The sequence below is a fragment of the Myodes glareolus genome, chromosome X (assembly GCF_982192425.1).
Source record: "Myodes glareolus chromosome X, mMyoGla1.1, whole genome shotgun sequence".
Classification (NCBI taxonomy): domain Eukaryota; kingdom Metazoa; phylum Chordata; class Mammalia; order Rodentia; family Cricetidae; genus Myodes; species Myodes glareolus.
The window spans coordinates 51888186-51909855 of NC_142053.1; the positions used below are offsets into that span (position 1 = coordinate 51888186).

The window sequence follows — 21670 nt, forward strand, 5'->3', positions numbered from 1 at the left end:
GCACGTGCTTCTGCTTTGTCTTCCCAGATGGTCTAAATGATTCAGAGGAAAGGCTGGATCCTCACCATCCCTGCAGGGTTAGCCCCTGGCTCTGAACACAGCAGCCAAAGGCAAAGACTGTCAAACTGCACAAACAAAATTTCTTGCTATTATTAATACAATAACTTGAGAACTAGAAAAATTACAAAATAGCAGCAAATCCTCTCGGGGACTTACTTTCAGAAGCTTGCTCACCTCTCCATCTGCTACTGAGTACTCCACCCCATCTCCAATTTCATATCTTCCTGCTTGTCTCCCTTGACATTTATCACTTCTTCCTATCTTCATACCCCTTCTCCACTGGGCATTTATTTCCCAGGCTGGCTAGGGTATAGCTTCCTTCTCTAGCCTCTCAGCACTCTGCTCCTAGACATGCAGAAAAAATTCAATTCTATTTCAATAACCATGGAAATCGCAAAGTAATATTGAATGGCACATTGACACTCCCCAACACATATATACTTACCACTCAGAATCTGTCGTAAATATCTAACATCCAAACCCGGGCCCCTTTATCCTTGGATTTTAGGCTATTCATCTTTCCTGGGCCAGCCATAAAAGATACAGAGTAAAATTAAAAAGAGCCAAGAGCAGCTTACTTTACTGGATATATTTTCCCTTCTGTATGAAATTACGTTTTTATGTCTGGGAAATGTTTCCAAATAATTTCCCTCAGATTTACTGGCTAAAAGGAGAAAAATAGGATTTATAAAAACAGAACTAGCAGTTCGATCTAACTTTCTCCTTTAGAAGTTTTTTCTCAATACCTATATTTTGTAGTTGGATCTTCTAGTTGGAGGGTTTGGTGAAGAATGGAGTACAAGGTCCTGAATTAGATACTAGGAAGATTTTTTTTAACTTCACTTAGCGCTCTCACTTTTCAATTCCTTCTGAGATACTCTGTTTGCATCTGGTTCTTTATCTGAATAACGGACCTAGCAAACCTCTCCTGTAGAGTGTGAAAATTAATTGCAGAATGCATGTGAGATGAATCAAGATCTTTGATAAAAGAGGCTAAAATGGTAAGTGAGCAACAGTAACAACTGTAACAGTACCAAGTTAAAGAGCAGGATAGTGAACTCACTCTGACATACATACATACAAACATATACACACACATATAACTCTCCATGAAGACCCTGGTAAATCAAGAATAGGACAACAAAACTCTCTGATGCACAGACTTTAATTTTTTCCTGTGTTCAAAGTGCTACTCCCTTTGGAGAAGCCAAAGGCTATGGAGCTATTGTATAGTAGGGCAAATAGTAATTTCCTGTCAAGTATTTCATAACTGAGTGAGAATCCTTTCTGAGTAGACTCTTTAGTTTGGGACCCTGACAAGATATGGGCATCACAAAACAAAAGGCCACCCCATTCCTTATGTCCTGAAGCATGTGGTTCATTAGCCCAGTTGTCCATTCAACAGATATCTACTGAGTGTCTATTAGGTTCTAAGCACGGTACCTGTCACTGGGAATACAGCAGTGAACAAGTCTATTTATGAGTTAAGAGATGGCAGAGGAAGGAATAGGGTTTGTTTGTGAATTTCTGGCCTGAGTTTGTGTACCACTGATGCCCAGTAGCAGAATTGCCCTCCTAACAGTTCACTTTTGGGTGATGTAATAGTTAGGAGTTACTATGACCAGTCATACCAATATCTCTTCTACAGAACAACTTTTCAGTTGGGTTCTGTAGCTGCAGAGTCCTTGTTATAAAGATTCCTCAATGTCCCTTGAATTGTGCAAAATGTTTAGCACACATATATACACACATGTGGTAAGCCCACACAATATACCTGTATCTTGTTCTTATAATTTATAGAACTACATTAGGTAACTAGGGTGACTTACTCTTCCCGTTTTACCTTAAACTTCTCCAGTGTTAGCGATGAGAGACTACTAGTCTCTGCGGCCTCCTCAGTTCTGGGCAAACTTGAATTAGTAGGTGAAAACATCCTAAGAAAGGAGATTTCATTTCAGGCAATCTCTTAGCTGAAGCTTTTCCTGCAGAGAATTCAATACTTTTCATTTATATAATCATCTTCTATCTGAAGGACATATTTCTCATATGGGTATTTCTTTCCTCTTCTCCCCCACGCCCCATCTATTTCTTTTATCTCTTTCTGTCCCTACTTTCTGCTTCCCAGCTGTGGCACAGCTACTCAATGTTCTAAGTCAGTGGTTGTATTAATAGACTTTCTGCTGTTTACAACATACTGCTTACTACTTGTATAAAATACACCTCCTCTCTGTTAATGTGTCTATCAAAAGACATGCATTGTACAGAAATGTAATGCATATTGGGTAGTAAGTGTTATTGGAGATTTACTGATTCCCTTTTCAGATCAGCTAATTTGTAAAGAATCATACAGCTCTTTGGAAGAGTGATCAACTATAACCTACTTTGTCTAGCTCATTCGGTCACTTAGAACTTTTAGAATTCTTACCTTTAAGTCAAAATCACTTTTAAAAATATTATATAAAGCTTGCCACAAGGCAGGGCACCCTGACTTCTCTTAGGACTGGAGAGCGAGGGGGAGGGGGAGTGGGGAGAGTGGAAGGGAAATGGGAGGATGGGAGGAGGTGGAAATTTTAAATAAATTAATTTAAAAAACCAAAAAAATACTATGTACAAAACAGTCTAATTCTAAAACTTTTTAAATTCATTGAAGTCAATTTCATCAAGTCAAAATATCTCAGCTTCACTGTGGCTGTTGTTCTGGTTCCCTGTCAGAAACAATCTGACATTGAGATGCTGACACTTTGGTGGTTTTAGATGACTTCAAATGATGTTAAACATTTTCAAAAGGCAACTAGGTACACGTCTCTAAATAAAATCATATCACTTAGGTACAACATATAGCTGCTTAGCATATAATTTTGTGGTCAACAAAAAGCATGTAGTGGGCCAGTGTAGTGAGCCATTTGTCTGTATGACATGAGACAGGAGGCGTTTATGGGTGGTCTGGCTTTTACTCTGGCTTCAAATACCGTAACCTTTTATCCCTTGCAATTATAGGAAGAAGACATCATACGAGAAAGCCGCTTCTATTTTCGTGGCTATGGCCTTGGACACTGCCTACAAGCAAGGGATGGAGGTCCAATGGAAGGTTCCAGCATTTACAGTCCCCAACCTCCAGCCCCTCTTCAAAAGGAGGGAGAAAACATGAGGAAACTCTATGTGGACCGAGCCAAGAGAATCGACACCATCTCTAGGGCTGTCTTTCCCTTTACTTTTCTTGTCTTCAATATCTTCTATTGGGTTGTCTATAAAGTTCTAAGGTCAGAAGACATCCACCAGGCACTGTGAATAGGGTGGGGGTTATAGTATACAGCTGCTGGCTTCCTGCTTTCACCCGGGTGGGCTTTTCCCTTCCATCAAACTCTATTGGGAGCTTCAACAGTTTCTTCTTGACTTCCCCCTCATAACTTCAATCACCAGTTCCCAAGTTATATTAGAACTGCCTAGTGCCAACGATGGCTATACTACAAACACGGCTTATCTACTCAACCCAGATTTCCTGCTTACTCTGCATTTCTCATTGCTTGTCCATGTGCCTGATGCCAGAGTGACTTTCTGTCATTGCTGGGGACCCTCTGTGAAGAATATTTAGACTACTGGACTCTGGGTTGGGCCATCTTCATCTTTCCTACTCCCATCCAGAGCCTGCCCTTTATTTGTACTTCTATCCGTCCCATTGCAAGCTCAAATATGGAGTCCTTTTAGTCCACAAGTACTGCTCTGAATGACCTAGTCAGAGGCCCTTACTGAGAGAGAGACAAAGACATGCGTTCCCACCACTTAACAAAGATGTGGTAGTTAACCAGCTGCTCTGGGCTAGGGGACTGGTCCAACAGAGAGGTCCACTTCTAGAAAAGCTACCATTTTTAGAACTGGGGTAAGAACCTAGGACTCTAAGAAAGTTTACTCTTCCAGATCTAACTAAACTTCCTCGTCCCAGAAATATTTGCTCTAGTCCTTAATTAGGGTAGCCACAGGCTTTGTTATGCTGTTGGGTAGGAAAAAGGTGTGGGGAGACTTATTCTTTAAGAAATGTATTTGATGATCTAGGAAAGGGGAGATGAAAGGTACTAAAACCTAGGAAGGCTGGAGTTCAGAAGCAATCTTTAGAGAGACACTTACGTGTCTGTTTCTTCTTTTTCTCTGAAGTCTCTTAATTTCTAGGAATTTCTAACTTCACCTCCTCTTGGCAAGAGAATAATGGTGCCATGCAACCTTGTTCTGGATCGCGTAGGCTTCAATGTTCCTGAGGAGAAACCAGGCATGCAGAGGGTGTCCCTATCTAGGCATCTAGAGAACTCAACCTCCCTCGGGTTGTAGGTGTACAACTTAGAGAGCCATAGTTTGGGTTGTTTCTTTACCCTTTTTGTGCTTCCCTTTCTCCTTCATAGGATTCAGATAAGGCTACAAGAAAGGTCAGACTAGAGTGGGTTGGTGTGTCAGTCTGTCATAGGGATGCATTGGCCTAGTACAATGTATTTGTTGAAGTGATCTGTGAATGAGATGACAAAAATGAGATGAGAAAAATACAAATATGAGGATAGCAGTTGGAACACACAAACAAATAACCTCTTAAAATACTATGTCCTTTTCTCTGGGTCCAGAATAATAATTAACTACGTAATATGAGTTCTCTTCCCTCCCTTCCAACTCCCCTCCTCCTTTCTCCCCATCTCCCTCTCTTCTATCTCAGCTCTTCCTTGTTTCTCCATTCCACATACATTCCTAATTCAAGTCAATTAAGTCCAATGGTCAATGTAAATTCTATAGTATACAGACAAGACCAGCCTTCTTTCTCCATTTTCATATTGAATTTATCTTATTCATTGAGATACCCTTTCATCTCCCTTGATTTGGGAGACAGTACTTTGGAATGACCAAGGTAGCTGGCCTATACTTCCTTCTTTCTTTTTCCTTTCATTTCTCTCTCTTTCTCTTTCTTTTTTTCTTCCCCTCTCTCTTTCTTTTTCTGAGACAAGGTCTTTCTGTATATCTTAAGATATCTTGGAACTTATTTGCAGCCCAGGCTAGCCTTGAACTCATAATTCTCATGTCTCAGCCTTCCTGGTGTTAGGATTAACAGTGTGTATTACCATATTCAGATCTAGAAATTGCTTTTACCAGACACGTTAGCACTCACATACTAAGAATCAAAATTTAAGAACTCATTTATAGGAGGAGATTAAATTGAAAAGGGAAAAGAGAGCCCCTGTGTCCCTATTTCTGCCCAGGTAGTGCCAATCAATGAGAGGCCACAAGCAATACCCCTTTGAAAGGAGCAGAGAGTATCTCTTTGATACTGTCCCTGAAGGGGCTGGGGTGTCAGGCTGCTGCAGCCCGGAGGCAGGGACGGTGGGGGGTGGACTATGGAGATGAGCTTACTGCACAGAGCTCTACTTGTTACAGATCTTGTCCAGATGGGCCAACTACACAAATCTGCCCTGTTGGAAGTCTCAAGAACAATGCCCTGGAGACAGCTACAGTACTGAGCAATAAAGGCTGTCCAACTGGGACTCAGATCAGGGCATCAGCTGGTGCTGGGTGCCGAAGAAGCCAAAGTACCAACCAACATAATAGACCAAAGGAATTCACAAAGCCACTCAGAGTCAATGCCAGGTGGAAGGTATTATCCTTCTCACTGGAGGCCCTAGGCAGAGGAAGTATTTGCATAATGCCAACATCGGATCCAGTACAAATGCATTTCAATTTCTTTATTCTTCCCACATATGTACAGGTCTCACTGAGGGGATTTGACATTTAGCAATCTGTTCAATCACAAAATTGCTAAATTTTGGGTCCTTCTTACCAATGAACTGAGAAAAGGTGACATAAGAGTCTCACTTGGAGGTCATGCCCACTTATCAGCTTTCTTGCAGTACTCACCACCACCCCGAGACCAATACTAATTTATGCCTGAATCACATCTGATGGAATTCTGAGATTTAAATAGCATTTTTAAATGGAGGCGGGAGCTTCCTTTGTAGATAAAATGTTTGGGATATTTTCATTAATTCTTTGTTAATATTTAATGTTGGATAAATATTTCATAAATATATTTTAAGAGGAAAAGCTTTATTTATTCAGTTGTTAAGGCTATCGGTACCTCCACCTTTCTTCCAACTTGTTCTGCCTTGTAGAATTGCCAGTGGTTTAGCGTCTTCTTTCCTTTTAATCTACTAGTAGGTCCTTTTGCTCTCTCCAAATTCACAGACCAAGCAAAAAGGAGTTTTCTAAGTGGAAGAAATGTACTGAATAAAATATATCCCCCCTTTGTCTTTACCATAAGTATTTCCCCACCTATCGACAAAGAACAGGCATCCTTCTGTTTAAAGTGTTAGACTGATTCAAATTTACTTTTTCTTTGTGCTGAGTTACGAAATGCCTCCCTCAACTTTATCTAGAATATATTACTTTTTTCGAATTTTTTTATGCGACCTCCCACCACTCGATGGTCTGTATCAGTGTTGGTATTATTAGTCTTATCTCATTATTCTGGCTACCAAAATCTCAAAAACTGGACTTCACTACTTTGGAATTAATTTTGTTAGGCTGTACTGTTAAGGAACACTTACCAATCTAGTTCAGGAGCCACCCAGGGATTAGAAAGCAAGGTTCCACTCATCAGTTCAATGGTTGAGGGCAAGAGATGTATTTTATATAACTTGGTAGCCCGCATAGCTCTTGGTACCTAGTAATACACAATATATGCAATTAGAATAAAAGCCTACCTTTCCACTTGCTATATCATATATGTTTCTGTTCATTCCCTTTTCATTAATTTATCGAGCACAGAAAAAGAGATCTGGAAGAAATCCTACAAAATCCGAACTCATATAGATATGTAGACAATGCAATCTCCACATATAACAGAAACAAAATGACGAAGACACTAAAACCTTAGAGGTTCATCACTGGAAAAAAAAAGAACTATAATGTTCTTATTAAACATTAGTACTATACATATATTAAGACTTGGATCAAGTTATAATTAAAATCCCAATCACTAGATAAACACTGTGGCACGTGAGTAGAGTAGTGGGAATTTAGGCAGTGCAACCATCTGCTTCCGCCTGTTCTACATGTTGTTTCTGTTTAGGAGACAGTCATCTCGGAAGGGAAAGCAATTAAGATGTTCCTCCCAGCCTCACATTCTGCTCTCCCACAGTCTCCAGCTCGAATAATGTTTATAGTCTACAAATGCAGACTGCTGGCTTATTAGTCAGACCAGCTTGTTAGCAGGCCTTAAGCTGAGGGAGAAACGGCCTCTGGGCCAATCCTCCCTCACAAACGATCTTCCCCACAGAAAGCAAAGAAAGTCTGCTGACATGAAGCCACCTGAAGAAGCCACATGGGAACTCAGCTATCACTACTACTGATTAGCTCTTTTCTGTCCCCTGTTGTCACTGTAAAGTTCTGTACAAATGCCCTGCTGTGCTATGCTTTGTGGTGTGTTACTTAAAAAATGGTCTCACTATTCATTTCCTAGAATAAGGGGAAATTCTTGCCATCACCTGAATCCAGGGACCATCCTTGTCTTATAGAATGGATCTGGAAAAATACAAGCAAAGTCTCTATTTTACTAGCTCACTTTCATGATATTTTGATGTCTAAGACAATGTGGTGCTTTAGTACCAGACAGAGCCTGGATTTGAACGACAATTCCCTCAGCCTTGAGATGCTTGAAGAACTCCACGACACAGTAACTACATAACCTTGACCAAATGACTGAACTATTCTGCACTTCGGTCCTCACATCTGTTGGTGGAAGATAACAGTAACTACCTCGGAGTGTCACTGTGGGAATTCAACAATGCAGGTATTTAACTCAGAATGTAGCACACGGTAAATTGCTCAATAAAAATTAGCTATTGCCTAAAAGTCTCTCTTCTACATCTGTCAAGTTTCTGATACTTGGACCTGTTTAGGACTTCACATTTCCAAATTAAGTGTGGGCTTCTCTCTAAACCCGTACCCACAAAAAACAGGCTAAAGTCACTTCTCTCTCTCTCTCTCTCTCTCTCTCTCTCTCTCTCTTTAAATCACTTCTCTTATATTATCAGTCTTTTCGGTGGCACTAGACACTAAGATACAGCATGCTTTTAAAAACTGTCCACGGGAAATTGCTGAATATCTCTGAGCTTTAGTCAGTTTCAGGCAGGTACAACCTGCAGCTAATAGTCCGCATGTCACAAAACAGGTATGAATTTCTACAAGACATTTGTAGACCACAACACCATGCTGCCAATGTCAAACAACAAAGAAATGGGGGGATGAGAATGAATTTCTCTCAAAATGAAGAATAGGAACTACTATCCGCCAGGCAGCGGTGGCGTACTCCTTTAATCCCAACACTCAGGAGGCAGAAGCGGGTAGAACCAAGGCCAGCCTGGTCTACAAGAGGTAGTTCCAGGACAGGCTCCAAAGCTACAGAGAAACCCTGTCTCGAAAAACTAAATGGGGAAAAAAAACCTACTATTCATTTGCCTTTGGATTTCTCTGTAAGTATTATTCTAGTACCCCACTTTAAGTTACCATTAAGTTCCTTCAAACGAATGCCTTCACTATGATTCCCACACCCTACCTCAGCAATTACTCCTTATTACGTTGTAATCTCTTGCTTCTTCCTCCTACCCAGGCTGCACATGCTCTCTCCGTATTCCTTACACTGCCTTCACAATTGCTGTATTAAGTCAAAGCCTTTCTAATCTGTCACGCTTCACTCTCACATTTGTCAGGGCTGCCACATCTGCTTTGCCACATCTTTTTTGCCATGGCTTTCAGTCTCCAGTTTCATCTCTTGCTTCTCTGACCATCTGTTAGGTGTGTGTGTGTGTGTGTGTGTATGTGTGTGTGTAGAGCATATACATGAGAGGATGTCAAGTGTCTTCCTCTATCACTCTCTGCCTTACTTCCTTGGCACTAGGTTTCTCACTAAGCTGAGAGCTCACTGTTTTGACTAGACAGGCTGCCCATCTCAGCCCCACAAATGCTGGGCTTACAGGCATTTATAGCCAGACATTCTTAAATTTGTTCCATCCTCTTTTGTTTTGCTTTCCAAGACAGGGTTTCTCTGTGTAGCACTGGTTGTTCTGGAACTCCCTCTGTCGACTATGCTGGCCTCAGACTCACAGAGATCTGTCTGCCTCGGCCTCCCAGATACTGGGATTAAAGGTGTGCACCACCACCACCCTGCCCATTCTTGGATTTTTAACATGGCTTTGGAGGTATTTAACTGAGCTCCTCCTGTTATGTAGTTAGTGGTATTCCATATTGAGCCATCTCCCCAGCCCCTTGAGTTCTTGTTCTTTAGACATTCCATTCATTCCCGAGTTCACAGATCTTCACCGCATACTACAGCTTCAATGTTTGTAACCATTTTCATGGCTAGGACAACCAATATGCTAAATGGTTCTTAATTACTAACTCCATTCCACAAATATCCCAAATCAACATTCCCAGAACTGAAAAACTTATAATGTCCTTCCAACTTTGCTATTCTTGCCCAATCCTTTCAATCCTGACAAGGGGGACTTCAATAATCCTAACAAGTAAGGAAGGAGGCTACCTACTCAGTCACCAAAGCCCATTAGAATCAAAGATCTTTAACAACTCCTTTCATAGCCTGCAAATACATCAATCAATACATCAATCACCAACTCCTACTGAATACTCTACTTTTAAAATAGCCCCCTTCCCCCTATCTTCCCTGACTGTATTTTCTCAAGCACTGAGTCCAAGGTTGTCCTACCTTCCGGAGAGTAGTCAATTTCACCATAAACGGTCTATTTCTCACACATCTGAGCTTTCAAGCCACCAGCAGCTTCCTCCACACCTCAGGAAAAAGCCCATGTTCCTCAAATGGCCTGCCCTGGATTTTTCCTTCTGGGCCCCGCCAGTGTGTCTACTCCTTTACCACTCCTGCCTCTAAACTGCGTTCTCCATTTAACCATGGTGATCTAGGTACAGAATCTTGAATCCCGGCACAGATAGCACACAGAACCTGTCTCACATGCCATGCTTCTGTGCATGCTATTCCCTAGTGTTGACTTCTGCCACCTCAGGGATTTTCAACCTGTCAAAACTTACCCAGAAATCATGTTTTCTGTTAAGTATTCTCAAGCAGATTTAGACTCACCAATAATGCTCTGTGTGTAGCTCTATATATGTAAGATTATATATGCTGTTTTGCCTGTGCCTCTCACACAGAAATTTGAGTTTGAAGCTAGGAATCAACATGTATGTATCATTACATGACCCATACCAAATCTATTCATAAAAGGAATTAGTGTTTGCTATATAATATTTTAAGTAAGGACACTGTAGCTCTTAAATTTTTTTTCAACCACTGAATTGCAATGCTAGTTCTTTCCAAATATATTTTCCTTGAATATAAAAGGGTCATATTCTTTGACTGCCATGCATTCCTGCATGTTTTGTTTTGGGTGGGGGAGTTGCCAACATTTCAGTAGCATTTCACCCTGAAGATAAACCTTTGAGGTGTCCAGGCAAGAAGTGAGGGTGGGAAACAAAGAAAAAATTGAAGTAACTTGCTCTAGTCTCACAACAGAAGCAAACTCTAGCTTACTCTTTCTCAGTGCATCGCCTTATCAGCGGGGCAAGAGATTTTCCCATTATCTGCAACAGACTCCAAGGTCTTGTGGGAAGAAAAAGCAGGCACCCTCCCATATTTGTGCGCGCGCAACACACACACTGACACACTATTCAATCAGCCTAACCCCTACTTTTAGCTCATAGAATTGCTTTACTACAGCATTTTGTTTGGTGGAAATGAGGAGATAGTTTACTGCTTCTTACTGGTGCTTTGCAATTTGTGAAAAATCCAAACTGTATTGTCTATGACTTTCAGATATTTAATTTCAGACATTTAATGGCAAAGGGTGCTCTAGTTATACATTTGGCTGATATATGAAAGCCTTGTCTGGGGCATATTAACTGGCTTGTTAATCCCATGACCAGAATCTCTGACACAAACAAGCTGAAGGAGGAGTGATATTGGCTCACAACTTCAATGGCTTCAGTCCAGGGTCTCCTGACCCCATGTGCCTGACCCCATGTGCCTGGGGGCAGGAGTGAGAACACCCACCCCCATCATGGCTGACCAGAATGGGAGTTTTTCACTGGATGGCGCACGGGAAGCAGAGCTCTAGAGGGAATTCTTGGTGCTGGTTTTCTTCTCTTGCCCCTTTAAGGCAGTCTGAGACCCTGCCTCAGGGGATGATGTCACCCACATAAGAGTGGCTCTTCCCTCCAGTTAATCCTCCCTGAGAGCTCCTTCACAGGACTATACCCATATGTGCCCTCAGTTATTTCCTAGGTGATCCTAAATCCAGCCAAGTTGACAGTAAAGATTAATCATCACAGGAGCAAACAGACAAAAGTGGAAAAAATTAGCTGTGACAAAACTCTAATAATTAGGTATTTTTCTTACTGTAATTCCCTTTCAAGCGATCAGCCTATAGAAGTCTAAAAAGATGTACTAACAGACTTCCCTTTGCACTTGTGAACAATGTCCACTGGCTAATCTCTGTCACATCAGTCCTCAGTTTCTCACTATTTTGTTGCTGCTGTTCTTTTGAGACAGGGTTTCTCTGTGTAGCCCTGGCTGTCCTGGAACTCGCTCTGTAGACCAGGCTGGCCTCGAACTCAAGAGATCCATCTGCCTCCGCCTCCTGAGTGCTAGGATTACATGTGTGTACTACCACGGTCTGCCCAGTTTTTCACAATTCCTGAACCACTTCAGACAGGAGATTCACTGTTAGATATACGACTTAAACCACTAAGAAGAGCAAGACTGTTTCAGACGCTGCTCACAGCAATACATCGGTTATCTTGAGGGCATTTAGTGCTCATCTTGTTCTCATACAGAGTAACAAATATTTGACTCTTTTAGAAAACTACTATCTCACAGGCTTTCCCGTAAGACACCCGTCAAGAAACCCCACATCTTATAATCCTAGCACCTGACACAACAGAAGGGTCTTCTCTCATCATTCAATCTCATCTCTTTAGCAAACATAAGGTTATTGAGGGCTGGACTGAAAGCTCAGGCCCTCGCCTTAACTTCCCTTTGTTCCCTAACAAAGTGTCACTTATTAGCTATACACATTCATTTGGGGACTGCCCTGGCTTAGTCTGTAACAGATTCATGCTAATGGTAATTTGTGGGGATGGATTGTAACCATTCTGTTTGAAGCCAGCCTGGTTCACAAGCAAGTTCAGACAGGCTCCAGAACTATGCAGAGAAGCCCTGTCTCAAAAAACAAAAACAAAAACCAAATAGTCACAGTTCCCGAGAGCACAAATTTTGGGCTGATCTAGGGCAATGCTCCGGGAATCATGCTGAGTTCTGCTTGTAGAAATTCTGAGTTTCCTTCACCAGAGATTCTTCATGAGTTTAGGGATCCATTAGATTTCTATTTCATTTAGCTTTCCCTGTGATAGGAACCAAATCTGTTCTATCACTTGATCTGTCCCTAGGCCACTTGATGGGCCTGAGATTCAGGACGAACTGTCCTGACCCAATAGAGACCTAAGAGAGAAAAGCAATTAATCACAGGTGCACTTTCATGTCGACCTGTGAAATCCACAAACTTTCTTTAAAATATCCTGGTGGTGGAGAAAAGGAAAAGGAGTCAAGTAAAAGAAAAGGGGGGGTCAAAACTAACAAATATGTCTTCAAAAATGTCACTGTCTGATGTTATTCTTCAACTGAGTGGTACTAGCTTAGCTACAATATTATTGTTTCTTTTTATTCATCTTTGGGGTAAGGGAAATTAAAAGGAGGGCCTGAGCTTTGAGCCCAGCCCTCAATAACCTTATGTCTGATAAAGAGACAAGAGTGAATGATTAGAGAAGACCCTCCTGCTGTGTGGTGTGCTGAATTATAAGTCATTGTGGTCTGTCGTCGACAGTGATAGGTGTGCATTGGCCCACTAACATTCTCATTCGCTAGCCTTCTAACTGCTTGGGACCTGAATCAAAGATGGAAACAAGCCAACTGCCCTGGCATTAAGACCTATCCCAAATGTGAGGATGTCTAAGTGGCCTCAGAAGCTATCTTAAAGCTATTCTTATTTTAGACCCATACAGAGTATAAAGGAGATCCTCTAACATATTGTTAAACCCAGGCAATTTTCCTGTAAGTTCCGCTAATGTGCTTATTTAAGAGATGGAACTTGTTGGACCATTGGCCTTGATAAGACCACTTTGAAAAGAATAAGGAATGGTGACCACCTGAATGCCCTTCTAGGCATTCTCTACTATGCTATTTTAGATGTACAGGGGAGAAGGAAAGTTTGGCATAAGCATCAATCTCTGGGTCCCCAGGTACACAGAAGGGCTACTTAGGAGACTGAACTACTTTGCAGGCCCTAGTATTATAAAGTCTCCCTCACTGAGCCCAGGTAAGGCAAATTCCTTCACCAGGAATTTAAAGGTACCACTGAGTGACCAGTGTAAGGAATTCATGCAGTTAGGAGCTTCATTAAGACAGACAGAAGCTCTTCATGTGTCGCTATCAGTAGCAGCCTTGGGACAATGAAGGTGGGCAATAGTAGCAACTGAGTGAGCAAGTGACCTGTACAGACATGAGTGTCTGTCTGTTTAGGTGGACTGATATTGAAATCTTAGGTTTGTGGAGGTGAGTGAGGGTCATGGGGGTAAGAGGGAGGCAGAGAACACGAAAGCACAAGACAATGGGAAAGCAAGAATCAAGGGTAGGCTAAGGTTTGCATTCTCTATGCTATTTTTACAGAGGTCAGTGGTGCTTACCTAACACATATAAGAATTTCATTTCTAATACCCAAACCAAAGAGTGAGTTTATTTTTCTTGCACGGGGGTGGGGGTGGGAGTTAAGACAGGGTTTCTCTGCATAGCCCTGGTTGTCCTGGAACTCACTCTGAAGACCAGGCTGACATCAAACTCACAGGGATCTGGCTGCCTCTGCCTCCCGAGCACTGGGATTAAAGGTTAAAAAGGTGATTTTAAAATAATTCTCTCCTTATAGTTGAAAACTTCTAAATATTTTTCTCATGCACAGGAATTTAATCAACCTTTAGGCTGGCTTTCACCTACCAATACTGTGTCATTTCCTCTGGATTCCTTCACAGATGTGCATGGAGCACTTGCCGTCACATCCAGGTACTATACTAGGCACACAGACTACAGTGAAGAAAAACGCCCCTGCCCTCAGACGTCCCACAGCATGGCAGGAGAGGGAAAATTCAAGTAAGTCATTAGTAAGTAGAAAATGGAGAAAATATGTAAGTGTTATGGACAAGCTGTGTGTGGTGGAAGCTGGGGAAGGAGATGTCCTGGAAGTCTTTCCTAGGACAGTGACTTGTGACCTGAAGAGAAAGGAACAGAAACAGCCAAAGAAACAAACATGTCAGGAGTACGATGGGGTTTTGTTGCTGCTGCTGTCACTGCTGCTGCTGCCACTGCTGCTGCTGCCACTGCTGTTGTTTGTTTATTTGTTTTGAGACAGAGTTTCTCTGCAAGCCCTGGCTGTCCTAGAACTCACTATGTAGACCATGCTGGACTGGGAATCACAGAGATCTGCCTGCCTCTGCTGCCAGAGCTGAGCAGGAGCAAGATAGTTTAAGGGCATGCGAAAGAACAAATTTAAATTTTGCAAAAAGGAAGAGGAAAAACAATCAAATCTTCCTACTTGCATACTATGGAGAAATATGATTAGTTCATCAAGTGAAAATGGTGGTATCTTGGAAAGGCAAAGCCAGCGGGGACTATAGGAACACAGAACAAGGTACTTAACTTGCTCCTAGAGATAAGGTAGGAACACTGGGAGGAAGTGACAGTAAAGGAGACTTGAATACTGGGTCAGACGTGATGAAGAGTGCAAGGAGGTAAGAAATAAACAGAGTCTGTAGCACTCTAATTGACTGCTTTGACCAAAACCATCTCAACTTTACCAAAAATGTTGTTCTGCCGGAAATTCTAGATGCTTTTTCTTCATAGCCAAACCATGTCTAACTTACTGCAGTGCTCTCAAATCCCACCTTCCATGACCACAGCAAGATAGGTTGCTCCAATACTTCTATTCCAAGTTAGTCACTTAGTAGTTTAAAAGGCCTATTATTTGCCGAGCATAGCATTATGTGTAATCTCAGCACTGTGGAGGAAGGAAGCAGGTCACTGAAGAGTTCAAGGCCATCCTTGGCTACAAAGAAAGTTTGGAGGTAGCCTGGGCTACACGAGATCCTGTCTCAAAACAAACTAACAAACAAACAGTCTATTTGGTATTGTTAAGACTCAATGTCACTCATGTGCCTAAACTCCTTATAAGACCCTTGAATGTGTAAGCTATCATCGATTACTTTAGCATCACCCAGAATAGTTAGCATGGTGAGGACCATATGTGCTTGCAACTGAGAAAGTGGGTGATACACTGGAGTCTCTGAAGCCCCTCTGTAATTCACTATTATCTGGGATATTTACACAAGGAAGGGGGTCTGGTTCGCCTACAGTATCTCTACTACTTTTATCCAAAGACCTCAGATCTGAAATACATAAATCCCTCCCAATGGTCTCTGCTCCCTTGCATTCTGCCCCTTCCCCCTCTCTACCTTCTATTGTTTCTTCTGTCTCCTGGTTGTCAGCCAGGATGAGAAAATGGTCTAGCTGTCCTCAGAGACTTACGCCAGCCTGGACTGCTCTGCAGTGCCATGAAGGGCCAGGACTTTTGTTTACAGCTGGGAGCCTGGGGAGGCAATGAGCACAGCTGACAGCCCCACTCGGAGCAAACATCAATTTTCCTCTGTCCTCTTAGCCAGCTTTCACAGACCAGCTTTATTGAAAGCTGGCTGTAGCCTCCTGGGTCCCACTGACGTCCCACCGAGAGCACTAGGCTGGGAGTAGCTGGGTGTACCTCAGCTTTGTACCTTTGAGGAGCTGATCTTACTCTCTTCTCTGTTCTCAGTTACCAATCATTTTACATCAACCTCAGGGCCTTGAAGGAAACATGTCCTCCGAGGGCCTCACACCCTAAGCCCTATCTATCTACTCTGTCACAGCAGTACATAAACCACTGTTTCAATGTATAGTTTGTAGAAGCTGTCATTCTAAGCAGGGTGGTAAGACACCTTTTCTTTAAATGCTTACATTTTCATACACATGTGCATGATCATACATTTTGCTTTCAAATGGTCTTCCTGCTCTTCAAAACTGGAAGTAAGGTAGGAAAGACATCTTCCCCACAGAGATAAGACGAACTCTGTCACATATTCCATCATCTTGTCTCCGGTTTCCATAGCAGCTCTGCCTTCCGCAGCACTCATCGGGGCTCTCTCTTGCCCCTAGCTTCCATTCCTGTGTTTTTCTGCCTTCTGGCTAATAGTTTCACCAGTGAGTGGATGGTTCTGTGGCTCTCAACCTCTCTCTGGTTCTAATTGCCTGAGGGATTGTAAGAGGCCACTTAGGGTAGCTCATTACAGCAAGGCTTCGTATGGCGTCTGGTGGAGGGGAAAAGGTAGGAAGGGACTGTACATTCAGGAGACATTATCAAGTTCTAGTAAAGAGGTTTTGTTTTAGCTTTTCAATTTGATTCTTTCCCTAAATTTGATATGGTCCATCCCTACTAAAGAGTATAAATTATACTCAATGTCTTGGCTAAAGAGAAACCCATGTTTGTACTCTAATCCATGACTGATAAAGTATTTTTCAATTTTTTCTTCTTTAAAGAATTATTTTATTAAGGAAACATCCAGCACTACACAAAAGTAGAGAAATAGTACAAGCAACCCTATGTCTTCTGTTAAACAGTTTAGACATGTACTTTTAAATATGGCAGTTAATAGTTTCAAAAGTCGTAATTTTTATCACTTCTAGTCAAATGTACACTCTGAGGAAATTACAAACATAAACCTAGCTAGAGGAAAATGATTCAAAGCAACCACTTGATGCAAAGTTCGAACTACAGAAAGAAGCAATCATGGGCGAAAAGCAGTCTTTATCTTTCTGAGTTAATGTATACCATGGGTGGCTTAAAGGGATCCTTCCAAGTAAAGAGTGCTGCTGACAGAACCATGAATTTTGGCACGCTCCAAGCTAAACTATTAACTAAGAAGGAGAAAAACAAGGGATCATGTGCAACTCTGGCATCTCAAGGTCATCTAAGGTCATCGCTGACTAGGTTCAATTCTCAATGGTTTGGTCATTTGAAATAAGTTTTTTTACGTCAAATGGAGCCATGAGGTGGTAGTTTAATTACAGAAGAGAAAACAGATATCACTAAAAGGACAATTTTTCCCCCAGACTATCTCCATTTGCTTTGTCATGGACTAACAAACTAGATCCAGAGAAATTTACAGGAATGGTTTTTTGAGGAATGAGGTGGTATAAATAGAGAAAGACATCTTTATCTTAGAAATACAATTTTGCTTTGCCTTGAAATATTAGGATTTGGTTTTAACTTGTATATTAAACAATCATTATTTTAAGAAATATTAAATAAGATAATCAGAACCAATTTTTAAACACTTTAAGATTTATTTATTTAATTGTATTGCATGAGTGTTTTGTCTGCATATAAGTACATGACATGTGTGCCTGGTGTTCACAGGGGTTAAAAAAAAGTGTCATGTCCCCTGGAATTGGAGTCATAGATGGTTCTGAGTGCTGGGAACTGAACCCTAGTCTTCTGTAAGAGCAGTGAGTGTTCTTAAATGTTGAGCCATTTCTCCAGCTTCTCCTTGATATTTTTAAAGTTTGGTTCTCATTTAGGGCTGGTGCACCCACATATTGGCTTACAACTGTATGTACTACCAGTCCCAAGGGATCCAATGCCCCTTTCCGGCCTCCAGAGGTACCAGGCACATCCACAGTGCACACACATGCATGTAGATGAAGCGTCCATACAAAAATAAAATTACATATGATAACAAATAAAGCTTAGGATAGAGCAATTTTGTTTACTACGCATGAGACACGGGAGGCCACTGGGGATAGACAATAGAACAGTCTGACCACTACGGATCACTACCTTTTGGACCAAGGATGGTTTTGTTATTCACAAGGCACTACAAGCAAGGACTACATACAACAGCAGGCAGGTTACATGCTTACACAATGGTACTCAACTAAGAGGACAAATTTCCTGGCTGGAATGTCTTTTTCAGCCAACTACCTTGGTGAGTTGCAGCAGTCAGCAAGGACAAGGAAAGGGGCATTTTCTCATTTCACTGGAGTGTACCTAACTCTGCAATTTGCCTGCCCTTAGGTGGTCTATGCTTCTGATTACCACAAAGGCACTATATGAGCTAACGTTGATCTTGCAAATTAATACAGGGTCCATGTAGCCAATGAATATCCTGTAAGGGCTGAGACCTTAAACACTTTCTGTCTGGCCTTGGGCCTTGGAACCAAATAAAATTAAGCTATCTCTTCGAGTTGAAATCCTGCAAAGACAATGGTGCAGCTGTAAATTCTAAAGAAAGGTTCTCATTTTCTGAGAACCGACTCCAAGTGAGGAATCTACTTGAGGCTCTATCCCACTAAAATGTTAAGGGTGTAGGGGAATGGCCACATTGATGGGGTAACACAGCATAACACGAAAAAGCCTGGGCTTTGAAGCCAGGAACAAGTCTGGTCTTGCTCTGCAATTTACTGGTTGAGCAACTTTAGGTGACTGTTTAACTTCTCCAGGCTTCCGTGAGGATTTACTAAGATAACAGCTGGAATGAGCTGAGTCCTGTGCTACCTGGAATACAGAAAACATTGTTTCTAGGCCATTTTTTTTGCTACTACTCTGATTCTAAAACTAGTTCACATTATTCATGGTCTTGTTCTTGCAAGCCGACCCAGGAAAACACAAGGACAGATCTATGAGAAAACTGCAACAGCAGTCAGAAATACAGTTTCCAGCACCAGGACACCCCTTGTTAAAAGTACCTCGGCTACCTTACTTCCCTCTCCTGACCCTGTCAGCAAGATGGAGCGCCCCAGCTCTGATCCTGAGAAGAGTAGGGGGAAAAAATCACCGTTGGGGGAACATCTGTCAAGAGGCATGTACTATATATACTAGGCCCTTTTCCATCCCTTCTATCACCTACACCAGGCAGCACTGTGCGGCAGAACATGCTGTGATGGTGGAAATGGTCTACATTCAATTTTACAGCTAGTAATACTATGTAGCCACCTTTGGAATACAGTCAGAGCAACCAACTGAACCGATCTTTTTTTGCGGTCTAATGAATAGTCACATATGCTACTTGGATACCGTATTATACAAGGTGACTCTAAGATCACAAAATCAAAATGTATGCTTCCATCTAATAGGTGGTATGACACTAAAACTTAGAAAATCTAGAACTTGTTTTTTTTTTTTTTTAATCAGTTAAGTTTGACTAACTTTGAAGTCTGAAACACTTCTGGTCTTGAAAATACTGTTATTCTACAAAGCACCACAATGTGGTGTGTCATAATACTTGGTCAGCCTCACTCAAGGTCAGATTCCTTCATTGGTTCTAAAAAGTGCTTGGATGAGCCAAAATCCTGCCAATGGAGTGGCTGAGAGGAGGGGGCCCAGAGAGTGTGTATCTGGGGTCAGATCAAATCTGGCCAAAACATAAGAGAGATACTTCTCTACATTTTCTCTTGGGTCAAAAGGTATCAATGTCTCACAAATAAGAAAGAAGGAAAATCACTTAAATAGAAACTAAACCACAGAACTAGAAAGCTTAACTGAATATTAGAATTACAAATGCAGGAATTATTCAGATTTTATCACCTGTAAATTATAAGATGAATGAAAGCAACTGGACCCCAGAACTCACTCTCATCACTATAAAAAGATGCTAAGTTTCACCTAAGTTATAAGCTTATTATTGGGAATTCTTTGTATAGGGCAATATAGTAGCTGACCCACAGTATTGGGTTTTCAAATTTCTGTTTTACTCACCCCCTCAGGCCTTTATTATATATAAAATACTATGACACACACTAAAATGGGTAACTACAGAACAGGAAGAGCACCGAGAAATAAGCAACAGCAAGGAGGCTACTCCTAGACTTTTGTGTTATATTATAGAAGGGAGAGGAGGAAAGATACGAGAATCTTCAAGCTATTTATTTCCACATACTTAGTTTGCTTTTCTACTATCTTCTTAAAGGTGCCGCCAACATTAGTCAAAGCAGAGAACAATCTGTAATGCAAAGATTGCTTCAGACTCTGAAAGATAAACACTTATGGTGACACTTCTACATTCCTTAATCTGCGAAACAAGACTGATACTATGCACAGTATGTCCAAACACAGAGGTCCTTTTTATTCTGCTTTGCATTCTATGGCGCCCTCTAGTGGTGTACAAATGCAAGGGATGCATTTTTGCCCTCCAATGCAGTGGTTCTTAAATTTTAGAGAGCCTTGGATTCACTGGAACAATTTGTAGTAGCGTGGATTGCCAAACTCCATCCAGAGAATCTTTGGTTTATGAGATTTGAGGTCAGGCCTACGAGTCGAGTTTTCTGACCACTTACCAGGTGATACTGATGCTTCCGGTCGCCTGGGAAATATAGCTGCAGGCTGCTGTAAACACCTTTCACCATTGTGCCTGGAGAGAGGACCACTTGCTGCTCTTCCGGAAGACCCGAGTTAGGTTCCCATCATGCATGCCAGGTGTCTCAGAACAGTCTGCAATTCCAGCTCCAGGGGATCCAAAGCCTCTGACCTCTGACCTCTGACCTCATGTCATATACCCATATGTAGATATATACACCTACACATAATTAAAAACAATGAAATTAAAATTCTAAAAAAAAAACCTTCACCGACGTGTGCACAAGTACATATCATGGATAACTGTTGCAGATATTTGCTGGTTGAAAATGGTGTACAATTTTGTTAAGAAAAAAGCATTTACTTCAACATCTAAAATATAGAAAAAATTTAAAAATTGAGGGTCTGGCTGGGGAGATGTCTCAGGGGGTAAAGTGTGTCTGTTGCTCAAGTGTGAGGACCTCAGTTCAATTCCCTAGCACCTACATAAGTAGAAGCTGAACATGGGGCACATATCTGTAAGCCCAGTGTTTTAAGGGTGGAGACAGGCAGATCCTAGGACTTCACCGACAAGCCAGTATAGCCCATGTAGAACAGCCTAAGTTCTATATGACCTGCCTTTCTGACAGAAATAGAGGAAGAGACCTAAAATGAAGATGACCTTTAGCCCCAACATGCACAAACACTACTACACACATGTGCATACACACAGAAAGCAAAAAAACCAGAAAACAAAACAAACAAACAAAAACCCACAAGGCTACCTCATTATTTGACCTGAAACATAGCACAATTAAGTGTGAAATATGTTTCACTACCTACTATCTGATTTTTAAAGACACAATCAAGTTACGCAAAATGCAATGTGCATAGAAAAAAATAACGCCTTTTAGACACACAAAACCAGCTTACTCAGGAAGTCCACTACACCCAAGGCTATACCTGATAACCAGAACGCGGTGACATCACTCTCAAGATAACCAGACACAGGACTAGAATCCTCTGACGCCCTCTGAGCAGTATATAAAAAGAGACCAAGAGCATTGTTCTTCCTCTGTGCACCTGGAGACGGCACC

The 21670-nt window shown here is 41.6% G+C and overlaps 1 protein-coding gene and 1 long non-coding RNA gene across 2 annotated transcripts in view; one reads left to right on the plus strand and one right to left on the minus strand.

Annotated features, from left to right (window-relative positions):
- Nucleotides 1-7938, plus strand: part of LOC125415537 (glycine receptor subunit alpha-4) — a 28227-nt gene extending 20289 nt beyond the window's left edge. Inside the window, exon 9 of the mRNA XM_048457817.3 lies at nt 3058-7938. Within this exon, the coding sequence (XP_048313774.1) occupies nt 3058-3348 (291 nt within the window). The 3' untranslated portion in view covers nt 3349-7938. The remainder of the gene's footprint in view (nt 1-3057) is intronic.
- LOC146889197 (uncharacterized) lies at nt 4194-21649 on the minus strand. The gene is made up of 5 exons (XR_015736916.1): nt 20576-21649; nt 6633-6748; nt 6164-6290; nt 4422-4552; nt 4194-4306 (listed from the first exon to the last, which is right to left on the minus strand). It is a non-coding gene; the product is annotated as an uncharacterized LOC146889197 (long non-coding RNA).
- Nucleotides 21650-21670: the final 21 nt, after the last annotated feature.